The sequence below is a fragment of the Pocillopora verrucosa genome, chromosome 8, assembly GCF_036669915.1.
Source record: "Pocillopora verrucosa isolate sample1 chromosome 8, ASM3666991v2, whole genome shotgun sequence".
Classification (NCBI taxonomy): domain Eukaryota; kingdom Metazoa; phylum Cnidaria; class Anthozoa; order Scleractinia; family Pocilloporidae; genus Pocillopora; species Pocillopora verrucosa.
The window spans coordinates 16678012-16695776 of NC_089319.1; the positions used below are offsets into that span (position 1 = coordinate 16678012).

The window sequence follows — 17765 nt, forward strand, 5'->3', positions numbered from 1 at the left end:
TCGTTAAATGGCTGTCTAGTGAGCCACCTACATAATCTCAGTACAACTTTCTTCGTAAATCAAGTTTATATGCAAGCTTGCCGCACTCCCTTGTGCAAGGTTTGAAATGAAGCAAACAAATTTTATGATCTGAAATGATTACTAAACCTTTGAAGACTTTGCAAGCTCAGGAGCCTACAATTTATATATTGTGAAAAACTTGGCTGAAGTTTTTTCATGATCTAGCACTTTCGTGCAAACTGGGCACTGAAGCATGGATGTTGTGGAATCTTTATGGTCAACAGATCAATTAATTTCCCCTCAAACATTTCTTGAGAATGTGAAAAATTGGATTTATATATTCAGATACAAGTTATGTACATTGTTGCTTAGTGTTACATCAGATACTTCCTTGTAGAACTTTGGTGTCAAAACAATTTCAAAATAGCTCTTTCTCATTGTGCAGGGAGTTTCAGGTGTGCTGGAACAACACCAAGACCCACAGGAAGAGGACCTGAAAATCAAGAAACATATGGCACAGTTCATGGCTAAAGCTGTAACACAGGTAACAATTAAGTTGCATATGGCTAAAAAGGTTGGCTTGAGTTATTTATAAAGCAAGTGAAGATGGTAAAGCATTTTAATGTATGACAAAATTACCCCTAACCCCCTCCCCCTCCTATCCAAGTCCCAGGTCAGATTGAGGAATCTGACATAGGCCAAATGAAATGAAATGAAACCACTTCCCCCCTGGAGGGAAAGTATTTAGATTAAGCTGTCCTGGCCATGCTTCCACTAACATCATTTTTTTAGAGCAGAAATCAGTTATTCAACAGCTTTGGTCAACTCTTAATCAACTTCAGTAATCTTTTTTTAACCACAGCCTCTTTTCAGGAGTAGGGAACATACTGAAGAGGTAAAACTCTTCCACTCTATCACTCCTCATGTGACAGATCACTGACTAAAAATCATTTTAGCTGCTCAGCATCTCTCTAGGACAGTGCATAAAACATTTTAAAACTTTGACTTGATTTCCGACAGGGAATTTTGAATTTAATCGAGGTGAGCTCCCTGACAGAAAATGGGAATTTCCACCCAACTCTCCTGTTGTGTCTAAAGGAACTAGAGGCCTTGAAAGGACCGGTATGTTATAACTATCCTTTTTCTAAAGGAAAATTTTTTGGCCAATTTCTGTGTGCTTCTCCCTTTGCATGTTCGTTCTGCTTTCTTTATTCTAAGTAAATCTTTACATTATTCTTCAGGAGTGGCTAGTAAAAGAATTCACTGACAGCAAATTAGATCTGTTGCCTTCATTACCAGGTTTGTCAACAACAGAAAATTTTTATTGCCTTTTAGATAACATTTATTATTTGAATTGAATGTAGCCAAGAAACAAGTGGCTTGGTTATGGACACAAGTTATCAGTTTAATCCATAAAGGAACAACAACAATTTTTAATCAATGAAATGTTTAAAACTCTGTCAAAACATTTGTCCTATTTTCTCAATTTTGTTTTCATTTGGAAAATGAGGTGAAGCCACATACAGAAAAACTTTGCATGCCCAAAGACTCTTGTTACTTTATCAGTGGATCCAAATGGAACATATGGAGATTATGGCTGTATAACCTACCTTTTTGGATTTTTCTTTGTTTGCAGAGGGAGAAAGAGCAAGTGAGAATTTCATGTCCATTCTGGAAAAACAGGTTTGTGAATGGGGGTAATGGTAAAAAAATTATGTTGGGAGAGTGAGCAATTGAACACCAAATGACTTTACATACTGACTCCAGCAGATCCTAGGCATGATTGGGATCCCTGTGTTACTTATTTGGGGTGAATTCCCTTACCTTCACACTGCCTTTCTTCTCAGTGTTAGGTAAATTAAGCCCAGTTATGGTTGATAAACAACCATTCATGTTTTATTCTAAGTTATTGATTGTCTGTCAGTTTGTTTATAATTTGTTAGCTTCAGTTTTGCCTTCCATTAGGCAACATGTGACAAAACCCTCATCTTAAACCCTTAAATTTCCAAAATCTCAGTGTTATTGTTCTTCTCTAGCTACTACTCAATTTCCTTGTATCTTAGTTAGGAGTGTTTGGTGTTAGATCTAGACAAAAACTCCTTCCTGATAAGTTTGAGTATTCTCATTCATGTTTGCTGGATAATGTATGGATATTGAAGGGAGAAGTCACATGTTAATCACTTCGGGGGGGGGGGGGGGGTTAAACGGAAAAATCCAAGTCAAGTTTAGCTTTCCATCCCCTTTTAGCGCTTACCAGCATTTAATGGGTATCTGGCAAATCAGTGATGATTGTTCTTTCTCCACAGAGTCTGGTATTCCTTTTCCCTCTCCTTCACATCCAAGCTGATCTTTATTCCAAAATCGAAGAAGATCCCACCGTCACTGCTATCTACAAATGGGTCAAGGTATACTTACAAAAGAGAAGCCAACGTACAAATTATCCTTTCTGGCTGAAGAAATGTTTGCTCAGATGATAGAGGGAATCTGCTTTTTAATCTGCAACTTTTTTTGCAGGATAACGTTGAGTCGTCGTGGCACACCAATCCGGAATTTATTAATGTGCTTGCCACTTGGTAAGTGAAAATCCTTTCAAGACAAATTCTTGTTTTATGAAAACCTTATGATAGTCTTGCCTAACCCTGATTCTTTGTAAACTTTTTTGAAATTTGGCTTCGTTAGTGCTTACAAGTGTACTGGACTAATAGTAAAAAGAGTGATGTATAAATTGTTTTCATGTGATGTACAATTTAAACTGTATAATCTGTTCATAGTTTGTTAAAATACGCCACTAAGGACAGTACCCTAAGTGAGGGCCTGGACCCTACACAGGCCCCAGAAAAGGACTGGATGGAGAAAGAGAAGGCGGCCATGAAGAAATTACTTCCTTTGGTGGAGAAGTTTGTTCACGAGAAAAGCGAATTGCAAGTAAGTTTGTAAAACTTGTTTGTTCAATCTCTTCACACTTTTCACTGATTTCCCCCATATCTACCTTTCAACCCGGATCATTTTGGGGAAATGAATATGCATTTTTCGTTTTATCCTAGGATTCTTTGAGCTCCTCTCAAGAGAAGAGAATTTTATGGATCTTTCTTTTATGGTTCATTATTTTTTGCCTTCCTGTGTTTCAGAACCAGTTCCAGATGCACTTATAAATATATCCGAAAACATAGAAAATTTAATTTTTTACCGATTTGTATTCAAATTAGTCTGCCGCACGTACATTTATTAAACGAATTTTTAGGGTTTATTTTTTTCTTTTTTTTTAAGTCTCCTATCTTTTTCTCTTCCAGGTCAGCGTATTGTATGCACTGCAAGTATTTTGTCACAACCACAGTTTTCCAAAAGGTATGGTCAATAATGAAATTTTCCAAGCTAGAGTGTCTCTTTTGTACGTCTTAAAACTCTCTTAACATTAGAGAAAATTTTGGAATACTCTAGTAAATTCAAAACCAAAGTATTTACGACTGTCTATTGGAGTAGAGGTAGATCTTACTAGAAGCCATGAAAAACTCAAGGTTTAATGGTTTAATGTTAATATCTTATTGGCAGAGAAGGAAGCGAGAATTTTTAGCACAATCACACTACTTGATGGAGTAGATTCTATCAGGGTACTTTAGTATTATCAATTGAGTTGACAACGTAAATTGGCCACCTTAAAGAGTTTAAAAGCTAAACTCTATGCGGTGGCCAATTTACACTATCAACTCAGTTGATAATACTAAATTACTCTGTTGCACTGTCCCACCGACGCAGCACGACAGTTTCTTTAGAAACTTACCTTCTTTATTCATGGCAATTCTAAGGTTGGAATTCTGTAGATTTTGTAGATTTATCATGATTGGTCCGGAGGTGAATGTGTCGGTAATGCCTAGGATTTCAGTGTTTGGTTCGTAAAAATTGGAGTTCCTTTAGGTATTTTCACGGCACTGTGTGAGTGGCTCTCACTGATCAGCTATTTCCGATGCAGTGAAATTTTCATAACCCTATTTGTAATCGAAAAGATATAGCAATAATTTCGGAAAGAAAGTTCGTGGTTGGAAATACCTCGGAGGCTGTATCAGTAACTTGACAAGGAATTTGAAGCGCACATATCCTTTCTTACAGACAGCCATACTTGTTTTGTAGGTATGTTGCTGCGCATGTTTGTGTTGTTGTACGATACAGAAGTTGTGGAGGAGGACGCGTTTTTGAGGTGGAAAGAAGATGTGAGTGAGAAGCATCCCGGCAAAGGAAAAGCTCTCTTTCAGGTAACGATCAGTGCTGTTAATTACTTGTCATGGTGCGTTTGGTTCAGGCTGACAAAAATGTGTTTTCATTTCAGGTTAACTCGTGGCTGACTTGGCTGGAAACCGCTGACGAAGAAGGAACAGACTCAGAACCCGAGTAACCAGGCTACATCCATGTTTTGATGGAAGCCTAAGTTGTGCAGAGAAGTGCATTCAGAGTGAATCTCTCCCGAAAATAAGACGCTAGCAAGAAAAATTGAAGTATAAAAAATAGAAAAAAATTGAAAAATTGAAAGAAATGCGTGAAGAATGCACTGAATAGAACTTTAAACTCATCGCTTTGTGTTCCAAACTGAGGTAATTCTCAGTGTAGCATGTAATAGTCTTGTAACCGCGCGCAGTTCTGCTCTAGTTTTATTTAGTTTGGTCTCTTAGTTTTAATTACCCGGACTAAGATATTTTGTACAAATGTGTCGCCAGTAAACGCTGTATGATTTGGTAAAAGCTGAAAAGTGTGACAAGGGAAACTCTAATGCGAATAGCTGAAGTAATATTTCCCTGGAAATCAGGAGCTTAAAATTGTTCGCTTAATGTAATGATTTTCAGATTGCACATCAATCAGCAATGGTTAGAGTAACTGTAATTTTTTTTCTGTATAATTTGTGTAGATTTTTAAAATTTGTTTGCGTATTTGTTTGGTTCTTTTTTTTTTTTTTGCGGAAATATAAATCTTAGGTAGTATTGTGTTCACACTGCTTGAATCCCCTTGCATCTTTCACAGTGAACACTGACAAGACATTTGCAGAGTGCTGGTAATTCTGACTTAATAGTATGTTAAAAGAAATATCCTTTACCCGGCATGAGCCATGCAACAAGGAATCTATTTGCTCTCGAATTTGATGATCATTTTTCCTTCAATGATCTTGTCTTTCTCTCTTTTGTTTGTTTTGTTTATTAACGAAAAGAAAGGAAATCTTTTGAAAATCCCTGGCTCTTAAAACACGCCTCTTAGCCTGCCGGTACGCCCTCATTATCAGGGCTGCTGAACGCACGGTTATCCGCCCGCGGGATCGTTTGAGACGTGCTAGGGAGATGTTTGACGGGGTCTGGCACTAATTATTATCAGTGATAGACCTCTGCAGACATCTCGCGGGCAGGCGTTGTTCAAGGCGTCATATTTTCCTGCGGGCGAAGGAATACTCGTGCTGAAGCGCTGGTAATGAGGGCCAGCTAACAGACTGCACCCTTCTAGCGAACAACCACTCAACTCAATCTAGCCCCGCTGCCTGATATTAGTAGCATAGAATTCCTTTTCGGCCTTTTAATGTAATAAGCGAGGAAATAAAGTATTGTCTAGTGTAAATGTTTGACGCGTCGTTATAGTCAGTTAAAATTTACCCTTCATTCTTATTCTCAGAAATGTCAAAGAGAATAGTGAAATGATGTACAGAGCATTTAACATTGCACAGCCTTGCCGGTAGCGCCCGTTGTAAAACTCTCACGAACACCTCTTCCTTATTACGGCCTCAGGGAGGTAAATAGGAGACTGCATAAAGAGATTTGGGAACCACGGAGGAGACTGCACTATTGCTAGGAACATTAAGACAGACGAAATGTCTTGACCCTTTTACCCCTGAGAGTGACTGGCATTGAATTTCTCCACACTGTTTCCATCAAACATTGTGGTCACGAGAATATAGGATGTGATCGCCAGCTGAAGGAACCCTTGATCGATGCTCAAATTCTCCTTTCATTACTACTGGATATCTAAAGAGTACAGTATGGAGAAAATTAAAGAAGGTTAAAAAAAAATTTTAACTCTGGTGTCGTAAAGCGAGACAAGTTTTGTGATTATGTACAGAAAAATAGAAGAAATCTCCGTTCTTATATCGGAAGTTACTTTTCTTTCTTTATGAATTAAGAATAGAGCAATATCCTCAAAGAAAACTAAGAATCACGAATCCTTCGAGCCAAAGAAACACTTGTTGATCACACTTTATTTTTCGTGATGTCAGTTAAGCTAATCACACGATTTTGAGCGCAATTTTGAATAAAAAAGCACTAGTAATGAACTAACATGAATGCACATGAGAAATATTTGGGATAGCATTTTAAGATTTTGCGGAAGCAAAGCGCACGAATTTGGCGCCAACATATTTTATTCAAATGTAACTATTCGTTCGTTAAAAAAGTTTTAAAGCCGCAAAACTATTCTAACAGTATGCTGCCTTGTTTTGCCATGATTTCACTCTCTTCTGCCCTCCATTACCTCTTTTCCTTATCGTGTTACCTGAAAACTGCATTTCTTTCAGCCACTCAGCGTGGAGACCACTATTAATACATTCTGTGACGATATTGATTTTCTATTTTAAATAGGATTTGTCACAACATTTTAATTGTATTTTAGTTCTGTTGTGGAAAAAACTTAACTTTCCTTCTTACTTAAATATTTTGTTTTTTATTTATTTGAGAAATAAGAAAAAACAAATGAATCACCCTGATTCAGATGCACCAAAAATCACCTGAGACGTTTCACGAAAACTGATGATATTATCCAACACAGAGAACATATCGAAACATATTTGCCAATATTTTAGCTATAGTTCTCAAGTAAACCAAGTCAAAAAATTTCAAACACATTTACACTGTAAAAATTTCAAGTTTACCATCTGCGAACAAATGAATTAGATTAACACAACAGACAGTTTTTTTTAAAAGAAAACTTGATTCTTTCTCAGTTTGTTACGATTTGCGGAGTCTGTATTCTGATCTAGAACTTTCTCCTTCATCATCTGTCATCGAAGCACGCTGTCTTCAGATGAACATCAGTGCATTTTATGTGATTAGTTGGTCAGGCTACGACATCTGTTTTTCCATCTCTGCGTGTTTCACCCTCCACACTGTGGCGGATTCCATAGAACAGATAGATGCTCATTCCTTGGATAATAACACAACACATTCACTTTGTAAGAGTACTTTTCAACTGAGAGTTAAAAGTAATCTGAGACTGCAATGGTTTTGCTTTGCATGGCCCTGTGATTGGTCCAGGAAACTCGTGCCATTCTCTCAGCCAATCAGATGCAAGTGTGAGAAGCATTTTGAAAATCTCACCAAGTAATGTAATTGAAAACACCACTAAAACGCATTTGAAAAAATGTTTGCAATCGAATTGAAAACGTATTTTGCGATGCAGTTCGTTGAGTTGAAATCGCTCAGAATAAAAGTTGACCATGTTCTTCGTGTAGTTTGAGAGGGCAGTGGCTAAAAGATACTCTCTGGGGTGTTGAGCATGCGCTCACTAAAGGCTCAAATACTTTCTCCCCCCTCCCCCAACCGCTATTACGTTTAAACTGGTTTGCTCAGTAACTTACCAATTACCATCCAAACAGCGAATCTGAGCCATGTCAGGTAAGAGAGCTTCAAAATGAGAAACAAGTTGATGAAAACGGACAATTGAGGTAACATAGGAACACAGGGGACCTTGAATGCCAGGGACACCTTATTCTGGGGCAGCCACAGGAGTAGGATAGTAGATCCAACCATTAGCAGGCCCATTAGTACAATAATAATGATTGCCCACCATTTGGCTTGTAACAAGGCGTGTGAGCCATAGATTGTCACAGCGCTGAGGCCCACGGAAGCGAGGGTACTAGCACTGATACCATAGAGCGCTAATTGAGCAGTCCTTGGCGTTGGTTGTTGGACTCCTCTGTTACCCAGTAGCGGAGAACTTTCGCTTGGGCTGTGAGGAGGTGTGGCCAAGCTACCATCTTGCTTGCTCGATTCTTTGATCAGTCCAATATTTTCTGGCTGGTATCTCAAGATTAAAACACACAGAGCCACTATAGAATAAGCTAAGAGTGTGCCGATAGACATCATTTCTACCAGAGAGTCCAGGTCAAAGATTAGAGCCAAAAATGCAGAGAACACCCCGGATATTATTGTTGCAATCACTGGTATCTCTGTCCTTGGGTTCACTTTAGCCAAAAATCTAAAAACAAACCAATCAATATTGATTTAGAAAGTCGTGTTAGTATTGCAATTACAGGAGCTTCTATATTATATCAGTTTTCAATTAAGTGTCGAAATCAAAACCAAAGTAATCCCAGTGACCAATCAGAACAGGGGTTTACATTATCATTAGCCAATGAGAACTCAAAGTGCAAACACGCAAACTGCCTGAAGCGCGGGAAAACGCGAATGACCAAGTCACGATTGTTTTTAGTTATGCATCTAATTGGTGGGAAGGATGGCGCGAGATTTCTGAACCAATCACAGATCAAAGTTAAGTAAAATCAAATTGAGCAGTCCCGAAATGCTTGCTATACCCATTCTAAATTTGTTATAATAAAGCAAAACGGAATTGTAATGTAAGTACCGAATTCTTCAGTAGTTCTTGTTAGGTAGTAAGTGAGTGGTAAGTAATTGTTGCGCTGCATATGCATTGTAAGCGATGAATAATGAGAATAATAATAATAATAATAACGATAATTATAATGATGATGGTAATAAAAATAAAAAAAGATGTCATGGTAAGGTCAGTGATATGCAACCTAGCTTGCGTTGCTAGCGGTCTGCGGTTTTGGGGGCGGAGAGAAAAAAAATGAAAGACCCCAAGACCCCCCACCCCCCACCCCCCCAAAACCGCAGACCGCCAGCAACGCAAGCTACGGTATATACAACCGTGCATGTGTGTATCAACAACCGTTACAGCGAAGTACTCATATTTTGAAAATCAAAGAGTTTAGCCAAACTGATTAGAGGAAAAAAATCAAATCATGTACAGACACGGAGCATAATACTTGACCTTGGCTTGAGATATCCAGAGCAAAGTCAATTGTTACTTAAATTCCATATCTTACTTGAAAATTACGCCGTCGCTCGCCATAGAATACAGCATTCTAGGTATTGGCACCAGAGCCCCAAGTAGAGATGACGTCAGTCCACAGAGGGCGCCGATAGCAATCACATATTTGGCCCAGGGTGCGCCTCTCAATTCGAACACCTTAGGTAATGTTCCTCCGTCGGGAAGATCTTTGTAGGGCCACATTAGGGTTAGTACGGCAGACACACTGAAATACGCCAGAAAACAAAACGCTGTGAGAAAGAAAGTGAAATTTATTTGAATAATACCGGTGATAGAATTTTTAAGCCGAGAGTGATGGACGCTAAAATTTAGGATAGCCTTGAAAGGACCTTTGTTGGTGATAGTGACTTGCGTTGAGTCAATTTCACAGTCTCAGGAGGCTTTGACAAAAAGAGGAAAAAAAGTCATGACAGTGGCAACGACATAGTGGTGAAACAAAAGATTAATTAAAGGAACAATTGCTTTGCACGTTCGTTATTTGCATTTACATTTTCAACCTTTGTACATTTCTCAGCTGTTTTATGAAATTCAACATGTTCACCGATGCAATTTTTGCGTCATTTGTAGGATAATTGCGCCATATTTGGAAGAATTTACAAAACATTTTTTAATTGAAATTTTTCTCACGAGTTTGCATCATGATTACAAAATGATCCTACTGACTCTGTACTTTGCTCGAATTGTAACAACGTCAATCAACGTCAGGATTATTCCAACCAGAGGTCGTTGTTTTGATGAGAAGTGAATTCCCTGGTAAATGACCCATGTGTGGCTTTTGTTGTAGAAATAAAGAAAAGTAATCTAAAACGTAAGGGCATTCATCCACCCATCCCCATACCCAACCCTCCCCTTCTCGAAGCCAACTCCGTTGAGTTTCCCCAGGTAATGGTGAGGTTAACAGAATTTTGTTAAGTGTCACTAAATACCTTAGGGGATGACGTCTTCAAGTCGAGAGGGTCAATAACGAAGCAATATGCCGAAGCGGCTGAACCTCTTCTATCTTTTCCAAAAAAGAAAAAAAATGATCCTAATTTGCTTAGGAAGATCCAAACACTTCGGTTCACAAAGTGAGGTAACTTACCCAGGGCTAAGACGATAGAAATTGGTATTCCTCTGCTAGGATTCCTTGCTTCCTCTCCGGCAGTTGCGATAATATCAAAACCAACGAAGGCATAGAAGCAGGTGGCAGCTCCCGCGAGGATCCCGGACCCTCCATAAGGAACAAAGTCATCTGTCCAGTTCTTCATCTCTGCATAATACATACCAACGCACACGATGAATATGATGATGAATAAATTGATTCCAGTGAACAAGGTGTTGAACCAGGAGGTTTTCTTTATACCGACGAGTAATACTCCGGTTAATATAAGAATTATCAGTACAGATAATAAGTCCGGGTATTCTGCAAGGCCTGTGACGTGTATTTTTCCGATGTTTGAAAGGGTAAAGTTCTGAATCCTGTCGTCAAAAATTGAATCAAAATATGCGCTCCACGCTCGGGCGACCGATGATGTTCCAATGACATACTCTAAGAGTAAGTTCCATCCTATTACAAAGGCACACAATTCGCCTATCGTCACGTAACTGTAGACGTACGCCGAGCCAGCTTTAGGAACCCGAGCTCCAAACTCGCCATAGCACAGGCCAGAAAGAATGGACGCAACGGCGGCGATTGAAAATGAAATAACGATGCTGGGCCCGGCGTCTTTACGTGCGACATCACCGGCGAGCACGTATATACCGGCTCCCAAGGTACTTCCTATACCCAAAAGTGTCAGGTCAAAAATCGACAGACAACGGTTGAGTTGAGTCGATATTAAAGTCTTTGGATCGATGAATTTCTTCCGAGTAAAAGCGCTAAGACAGGAGGCCATCGAGAAGCAGTGTTTTGTGCCTTAATTACAAAAATGTTAATTTTTTCAGGGCTGGCTTGATCCGGAATTGAACTAAAACTCACGCAACATCTTAGCCTTAACCCTATCAAAGAAATTTGATAGTCACGAGATAGTCTTGCGGCTATCTCTCATGAATTTTCACGAGGCATGTGGGTGGAGAAGTATATTTTTCGGTTTCTTCAAGGTTATGATTTTTCAGTTGTTCACGGTTAGATTAGCTGAGTGTATTTGAAATATTTTCGGGGTTTTCTTTGTAGATTCGACAACCAGCCGCTCTACAGGAAATGAACCCGCGCATCTTTCCTCGTAGATGGATTTACTCACACAACACTATCGATAGTCACGAGATTTTCTTGCGGCTACCGTTCTTGAATTTTCACGCAGCATGTGGGTGAGAAGTATTTTTTTAATTTTCTCTAAGGTTAGGACTTGTCATTTGTCAGATTAGGTGTGAGTAATTGAAAAATTTTGGGGGCTCTCCATGTAGATTCGATAAAAAGCCGCTGTAGGGGAAATAAACCAGCGCTACTTTCCTCGTATCAGACCGATTTACTCACACAACACTTTCGATATTGATGGTCTTAGTAATACAAAGAAGCTTTGCAACATAATTATGAACCTAGCGAATGAGCCTGTCCACCAAAGATCGAGGTCTCAGCATCGGGAGGTAGAGCATCAGGGCGCAAAATTTGAGATTTCTCCTCAGGGACTTCTATCTTTACTTTCTCATGACGAAATAAATAACATCTTTTGTTTGTGGTTTGCTTCTTTGCTTTGATAGTTCGAGATCTCAAACCGTTTTAAGACTGACTCTGACTTTTATTTTAGCATATTTAAAATACCGATACTTAAATCCTTTCAATAGCCCTTCGATATTTCAATTATTCTCTCAAACCCCTCTATATGTAAATTATTTGTATCCGCTGATGAACGCTCTTTCTAAAAGTTCAGCGTACCCACCAATCTGAACCGCAATAAACCTTTACGAAGGCATGAAAATAATACAATTGGACAGAAACAAAAGAGCTTTGCAAATCACTTATTGTTCGATTTCATCATATCAAACTCTTTCCCCAGCGCGATGAACATTTGTTTTTCTCGGTTCCAGGTGTACGCGACCATGCACATGCTCTCCGTTGCGAATTTTCAAAATGGCGGACAGGCTAAATAGGGAAATAAAAAAAGCAAAGTGGTTTTGCAACAAATACTTAACATAAACCCCTGTTAGAAAGGCGAATCCACGATAGAAAGATACAAAACTGTATGATATTGAGATCAGGGAGGTTGACAAAATCAACAAGAGAGGTTGAAAATTCATTACGTTGGCTATAGCACATGCTTCGATGAATGGACACCCTTCAGGGCCGATAGAGGATCTGGATATTTTCCGTTTGTTCGCAGCGAAAAGCTGTTCATTCCCTCGGAAAACTCTCTAGAGGATAGAAAAGAATCGTTACATGGCCAACTTGCTCGTGAAATAAAGAAAAAGCTTTGGTCTGGACAGCGAGTCAGGACCCTGATATAAACATAGGCCTTAATGTTGACCAAGATGTTTTCATGGAAGGTCTTGGGAGTGTTTTGCCCGGCGTTCTTCAAAGAGGGAAGATGGTTTACCAATTGGAGTCAAATAGGGTGCTTGATTCATATCTGGGGCTGAAGTGGGATGAAAGAATTTTAAATGTAGGTGAAGATTTTGCCTATGTAATTCCAGGAACTATTAAGTATTGGCTGGGACAAAGGAGTCCAATCATTGAATACAAGCTCATCGTTGTAGGTGTTCTTAAACCCTTTCATAACCTGCTGCCTCCAGGAACTGAATCCTGTTTTTCTTCAGAAACAGTTGTTTGAGGGCATCAACCCCTTTGTGAATTGTGGATCTGAAGAAATCTTTAGAAGCTCTATTATTGTATTTTTCCAAGCCTTGCTGTGTGTAATATGCTATGTTCTGATAAAGTGACAGGAACTCAGGAACATGATAACATAGTGCATGCATGTAGGGAGTGACATCTTTAGCTTGGTAAACTTTGAGAAAGTGCTCAAACCATGATTTGCTATTTCTTTGCAGTTCAAGAATACCCTCTTCAGATGTAAAATCTAGCCTCAAATCACCAATTATGTCCATAAATTTAGCCCAGATCACTTGTATGTCTTTGTTTTGACTGCAAAGAGGGACAAACACAGGTCGGAATGTTTATATTCTGAAAGGGTTTCAACTTTTCTGGTTCGGTAAGATCTCTATATTCCAGCTTTTTGCTCTCTTTGTTGATTCTAAAATTAAAAGTGATTCCCATACTTTTGATAAATTCCTCATAACATGCCATGTGTTTATATTTATCACTTGGGAATCCATCAGAGGTTTTTTTTTTGTCAATAGCATCACTTCTTCTCAGCTCTCTTATGAACAAGTTAATCAAAACATCTGAAATCCTCAGAAAAAAATGTAATGTATCTATGATGACAACGTCCATAGGTATAAAATCAAATAATGGTTGTGCCTTACAGTTTAATTTCCTTCCAGTGGAAAACCTTGCTATTTTAACTTGCTTGCTATTAATTGACCATGTTTTGCTTGTGTCCCACTGTTGCTCCCTGGGACACTTGCACCACACACAAGCATAATCCTCATTTGCCCTGCCTAAACCACATTACAGTGCTAAAAATTTCAAATATCCACATAAAAAGTATTCAATTTTATAGGTGCAATTATTTGCACTTATCTCCTTTAAGTTTGACATTTCCATTCGAAGGTCTACTAGGCTGTCTCTCAGATTATCATATGTCTCTGTAGTTTTTATAACAGCAAGTATATAATTTCCCTTCTCACCCATTGCCACATCCTTTTCATGGAGAATAGTGAAAGTGAAGTTGACAACTGTAAGCCCCTTTCCAATATTTGTACCATCACCACTAAGCTCGATCTTAATAGTTTCTCCATCATTGATTTCTCCATTCTTCTGAAGCCTAACAATGTGCTTTTGCAAGCTTTCTGCAAATCCTAACTTAACACCTTCAGCATCTCCTGGTGTTAGTTTCAAGTCCCATTCACTGTTTAGCTCATTAATTCGCTTCTTGATGGAATATATATTGGGGAGATCATTAGCCTTAATGGCAATTTCATGCCAGGCCTCATTTGAAATCATGAATTTATCTTTGAGGTAAAGCCACATATTTATGTTATCAATGTCATCATTATTAAGGGCCTCTGGGTCAGACTCTGTAAATGGCAGCTCTCCCTCTCCAACAAGATTGAAAGTTTCATATTGATTAGTCTCAGTCTTGAGGACTTCAATTTTGGTTGCAACAAAACAACTTGTACAGCCCAAGAAAGGAGAGTGTAGTTTGGCACTCCTCCTTCTGTTGGTTTTTAATTCTCTTTTGATGGTGCTTAGAATAGTCATTAAACTTCTTCTTAGCTGGGCCTCTACCTTTTTTCCCATTTGTAATCACTTTTTTGGCCAACTGAATAAATTTTTTATTGTAGAAGGCCCCTTTCTTCTCAGCTTTCTCGAGGGCTTCTCGGGTTTTTTTTATCCACTCGCAATCGCTTTACCTTCTCCTGTACCAACGATTCTTCTAATTTTATTTTCTCTCCCCTCAACTGGCTGTTCTCATCTTTAAGCTGATGTACATCGACCTCGTTGCAATACACCTTAAATCGATACCGAGGGCCCGTTTCCAAATTGCTAAGAAGTGCATTTAATTGCCACGATTACTAGCTTTCTTGACAGCTTTCTGAAAACAGAATATTTTCTTTCTGAAGACTACTGATAAATGGCTATTGATTATTATACCTCGTATACCTGATTGCTCAAACACTTTGTTTACAATCATTGAAACGACCGACTCATGGTTTTCTCTGAAAACTTCTTTGCTTTGAAATAGTATAGATTAGTAAGCTGAAACGAAAAATTAATCAGGGAAGTCTACGAAAAATCCAGCGAACAAGCTTAAAAAAGGCATTTATTTAGACTTCATACTGCGATGAACTTCACAAATCTTACTTGTTTATCTCGTAAGTAAACAATGGCAGATTAATACCCGAAGTGCTTTCTGAGTTTCCCGACCCTCTCCTACTGCTTTCACGCTCACCAAATAGGAAAAAATCAAAAGGAGGAAGATACAGCTGTTTTGAAACGCCATTTGACGAGGGTAAATCTGCTTTTTGTTCGACACTTTACATATCAAAACAAAGGAAATTTGTTCCTCTTTTTGATTCAGGCGGTACATTTTTAAATTGCGCTTGCGTAAAAAAGATATCGCCCGAGACGCTTCGTTCGGTTGTGTTTTGAACAAAAACGCCTTGTTAATTTCACGCAACCGCTCGGAGAAAAGGTTAAAATGACGAGTTAGAAAATTAGCGAAATAGAAAGCCACAATATTATAGTTTAATATTTCAAAGGTACATTGAGTGCTTTTTCCATAGAGAATCCGCACGATGGTAAAATGTTCGAAAATTACACTCGATTTGAGTGGGGCTTTGAAGTGGGCATGGTCACTATATTCATGTTAAGACTATTTGTACCCCGTGAGTTTGATATGTTAAACCAGGGAGGGATGCTGTCCTCGATCTCGGTAGACAGACTTAAACAACGGCCGTTTCCAAATTTTCATGCAATGTAATCGGTTTAGAATTGAAAAGAATTGACGTAATCGTCATTTATGAGACGGTAGATACAATTTGTGGAGATGGCCGACTCTTCTTAAGTGAAATGAAATAATAATAAAAAATAAACAGTTTTATCAGTTCAGAAACTGTATAGTCATCCTTGTTGAACTGCTTTTGTAAAATCACGAACAGCCAAGTTATAAAAAAATATTAGTTAAACCTAAATTAACAATTCAGTGTAGTTCACGTAGAACTTGACTAGCCCAAAGACTACCTCATATGGGCTGTACTTATTTTGCCTCCACAAGTCAACCAGGCACACGAAGAGATGATATCTTGGCGCGTTGGCCAGACAGAGCCACTTTCCAGTTAATAAACACCAATAAGCTTACAAAGGTTTACACCATTGACTTGAATCAAATGCACCAAAGCCGGGCACAAAAACCCCTTTAAAACCAGCAGGTGGATAAAATGGGGCATTTGTACGCACGGCCAAGGCCTTACCACCCCCCCCCCCCCCCCGGTTTTAGGGTACAGTATCCTCTATATAACACGGTATACAGAAATAGATAAGAAATAAGCACATCATTAAGTAACACCTGTGAACATCGCCATCTTTCAGTAAAAAAATAATAAAAAAAATAATTTAAAAAAAGTAAATAAATAAATGAATTCCAGCGAGAACGTAACCTCACAAGTTTACACTTCGAAGGCCGAGCCGAGACTGTCTCACAGTACTAACGACTCCAAATCGCAAACTGCAATCCCATGTGCGTGCTGGCAAAATAGCACTTTATGCTAATTACGATTATCATTAATTACACATTGTAATGATAGTGGTCGTACAGATCACCAAAAAATCAAGATTCATTCGAAGGCACTCTCAAAAACGTTTTATTTTCTATGGTCTCGGTTACAAACTCTATCCAAAAAAAGAACCTTGTGAACTGAATCGAATTGAAATGAACTCTGTGGAAAACAAAAACATCCGTTGAACTTCCAAAAACTTTATTCTTGAGTGAGATAGACAGTTCTATACTTTTTCGAGATTTTGTAGATTCTATTCTGTACAACTAGATACAAGAAAAGCGCGCGAAGAGCGAAATTTCGATCTCAGAAGTTAGGTCAAGCGATTACGTAATCCGATAAGAGAAAGGAACAAATTTCGTGCAAAATTCTTTTTTCAAAAGCTCCTTTAAAAGTTCTCAATAAATACTCCTAGGAAATAATTTTCTCGTCTCCTCACCAAGCAATGGTCATTTTGTTTGTTTCCAAAGGTTACATTATTCTTGTGGTACTGTAGTCTTCAACTTGAAAACGGAGTTGAGGCCTTGTTTTTATCAACAGCTTCATAGCTGGTTTGTGAAAACCTTGATATTAGATATTTAGACATGGATTCAGGGTTCTGCACTTGTGTTGCGTTTTTTTGTGTTTTAGTCACTCTCTGCAAGGAAGAAAAATAATAACATTACCTCTCTAAAAAAAAACAATTGAGGGTAGTCATTTTTTTCCTTCTAGGAGACTACAGATGGTTTTGTTACAAGATGCACGGTGCTTATAGGTTCAGTGAGCGTGGGCTTCCTGTGTACCTAATAGGGAATTTGTCCAGTCCTTTCGAAACTGCAAGGTCATGAAAGATACGCTTGAAGTTTGTCTCTCCCAGGTAAGGTAAATGGTAGGGCGTTACTTGAGTCGCTGTGAAAAGCTATCAAGGCCTCCACCGTCCCACATGACGAAGCTGCTGATTTAAAAGAGAGGTTCTAATGTTCTTTTGATCTCCTCTGGATACCTCTGGTGATCTATATTTAGTAAAACAAATGGCAAAGTAAGATTTCATTTCACTCATTTTTAAAAAAACAGAGACGTTTAAAATAACATTTAGGACTACTAAGAAAATCACTTATAATGGATATGGTATTGTCTGCTTTACCTAATATAAAGAAATTAAAGCAAAATTAGGAAAACTGAAAACTTAACGCCTCATAGTGCTTAAGGGCTAAAATAGTTTCTTTTTAGGAGATTTCAAGTAAACTAAACCAGTTTTCCCCCTATCTGCCCTTCTTGTCTGCCGGCAAATAGCTGCTACAGAACATTTTACTTGAAGCTTTTACTTGGTCAGTCGTGGGTGATTCTTGATCCGTTTAGCCATGTACATGAAAAAAGTTACCAAA

At 38.5% G+C, this 17765-nt stretch overlaps 2 protein-coding genes across 2 annotated transcripts in view; one reads left to right on the plus strand and one right to left on the minus strand.

Moving 5' to 3' along the window:
* Positions 1-5589, plus strand: part of LOC131776673 (eukaryotic translation initiation factor 4 gamma 2) — a 16028-nt gene extending 10439 nt beyond the window's left edge. Inside the window, exons 18-27 of the mRNA XM_066171079.1 lie at positions 446-544; positions 1021-1122; positions 1242-1299; positions 1637-1683; positions 2307-2405; positions 2515-2573; positions 2772-2925; positions 3291-3345; positions 4126-4247; positions 4322-5589. Of these exons, the coding sequence (XP_066027176.1) occupies positions 446-544; positions 1021-1122; positions 1242-1299; positions 1637-1683; positions 2307-2405; positions 2515-2573; positions 2772-2925; positions 3291-3345; positions 4126-4247; positions 4322-4387 (861 nt within the window). The 3' untranslated portion in view covers positions 4388-5589. The remainder of the gene's footprint in view (positions 1-445; positions 545-1020; positions 1123-1241; positions 1300-1636; positions 1684-2306; positions 2406-2514; positions 2574-2771; positions 2926-3290; positions 3346-4125; positions 4248-4321) is intronic.
* Positions 5590-6210: 621 nt separating this feature from the next.
* LOC131776658 (cationic amino acid transporter 2-like) lies at positions 6211-11161 on the minus strand. Its single transcript, XM_059092875.2, has 4 exons — positions 10175-11161; positions 9089-9323; positions 7598-8217; positions 6211-7163 (listed from the first exon to the last, which is right to left on the minus strand). The coding sequence occupies exons 1-4, from the start codon at positions 10965-10967 to the stop codon at positions 7078-7080; spliced, it is 1734 nt and encodes a 577-aa protein (XP_058948858.2). The 5' UTR covers positions 10968-11161; the 3' UTR covers positions 6211-7077.
* Between the last annotated feature and the right edge of the window lie 6604 nt (positions 11162-17765).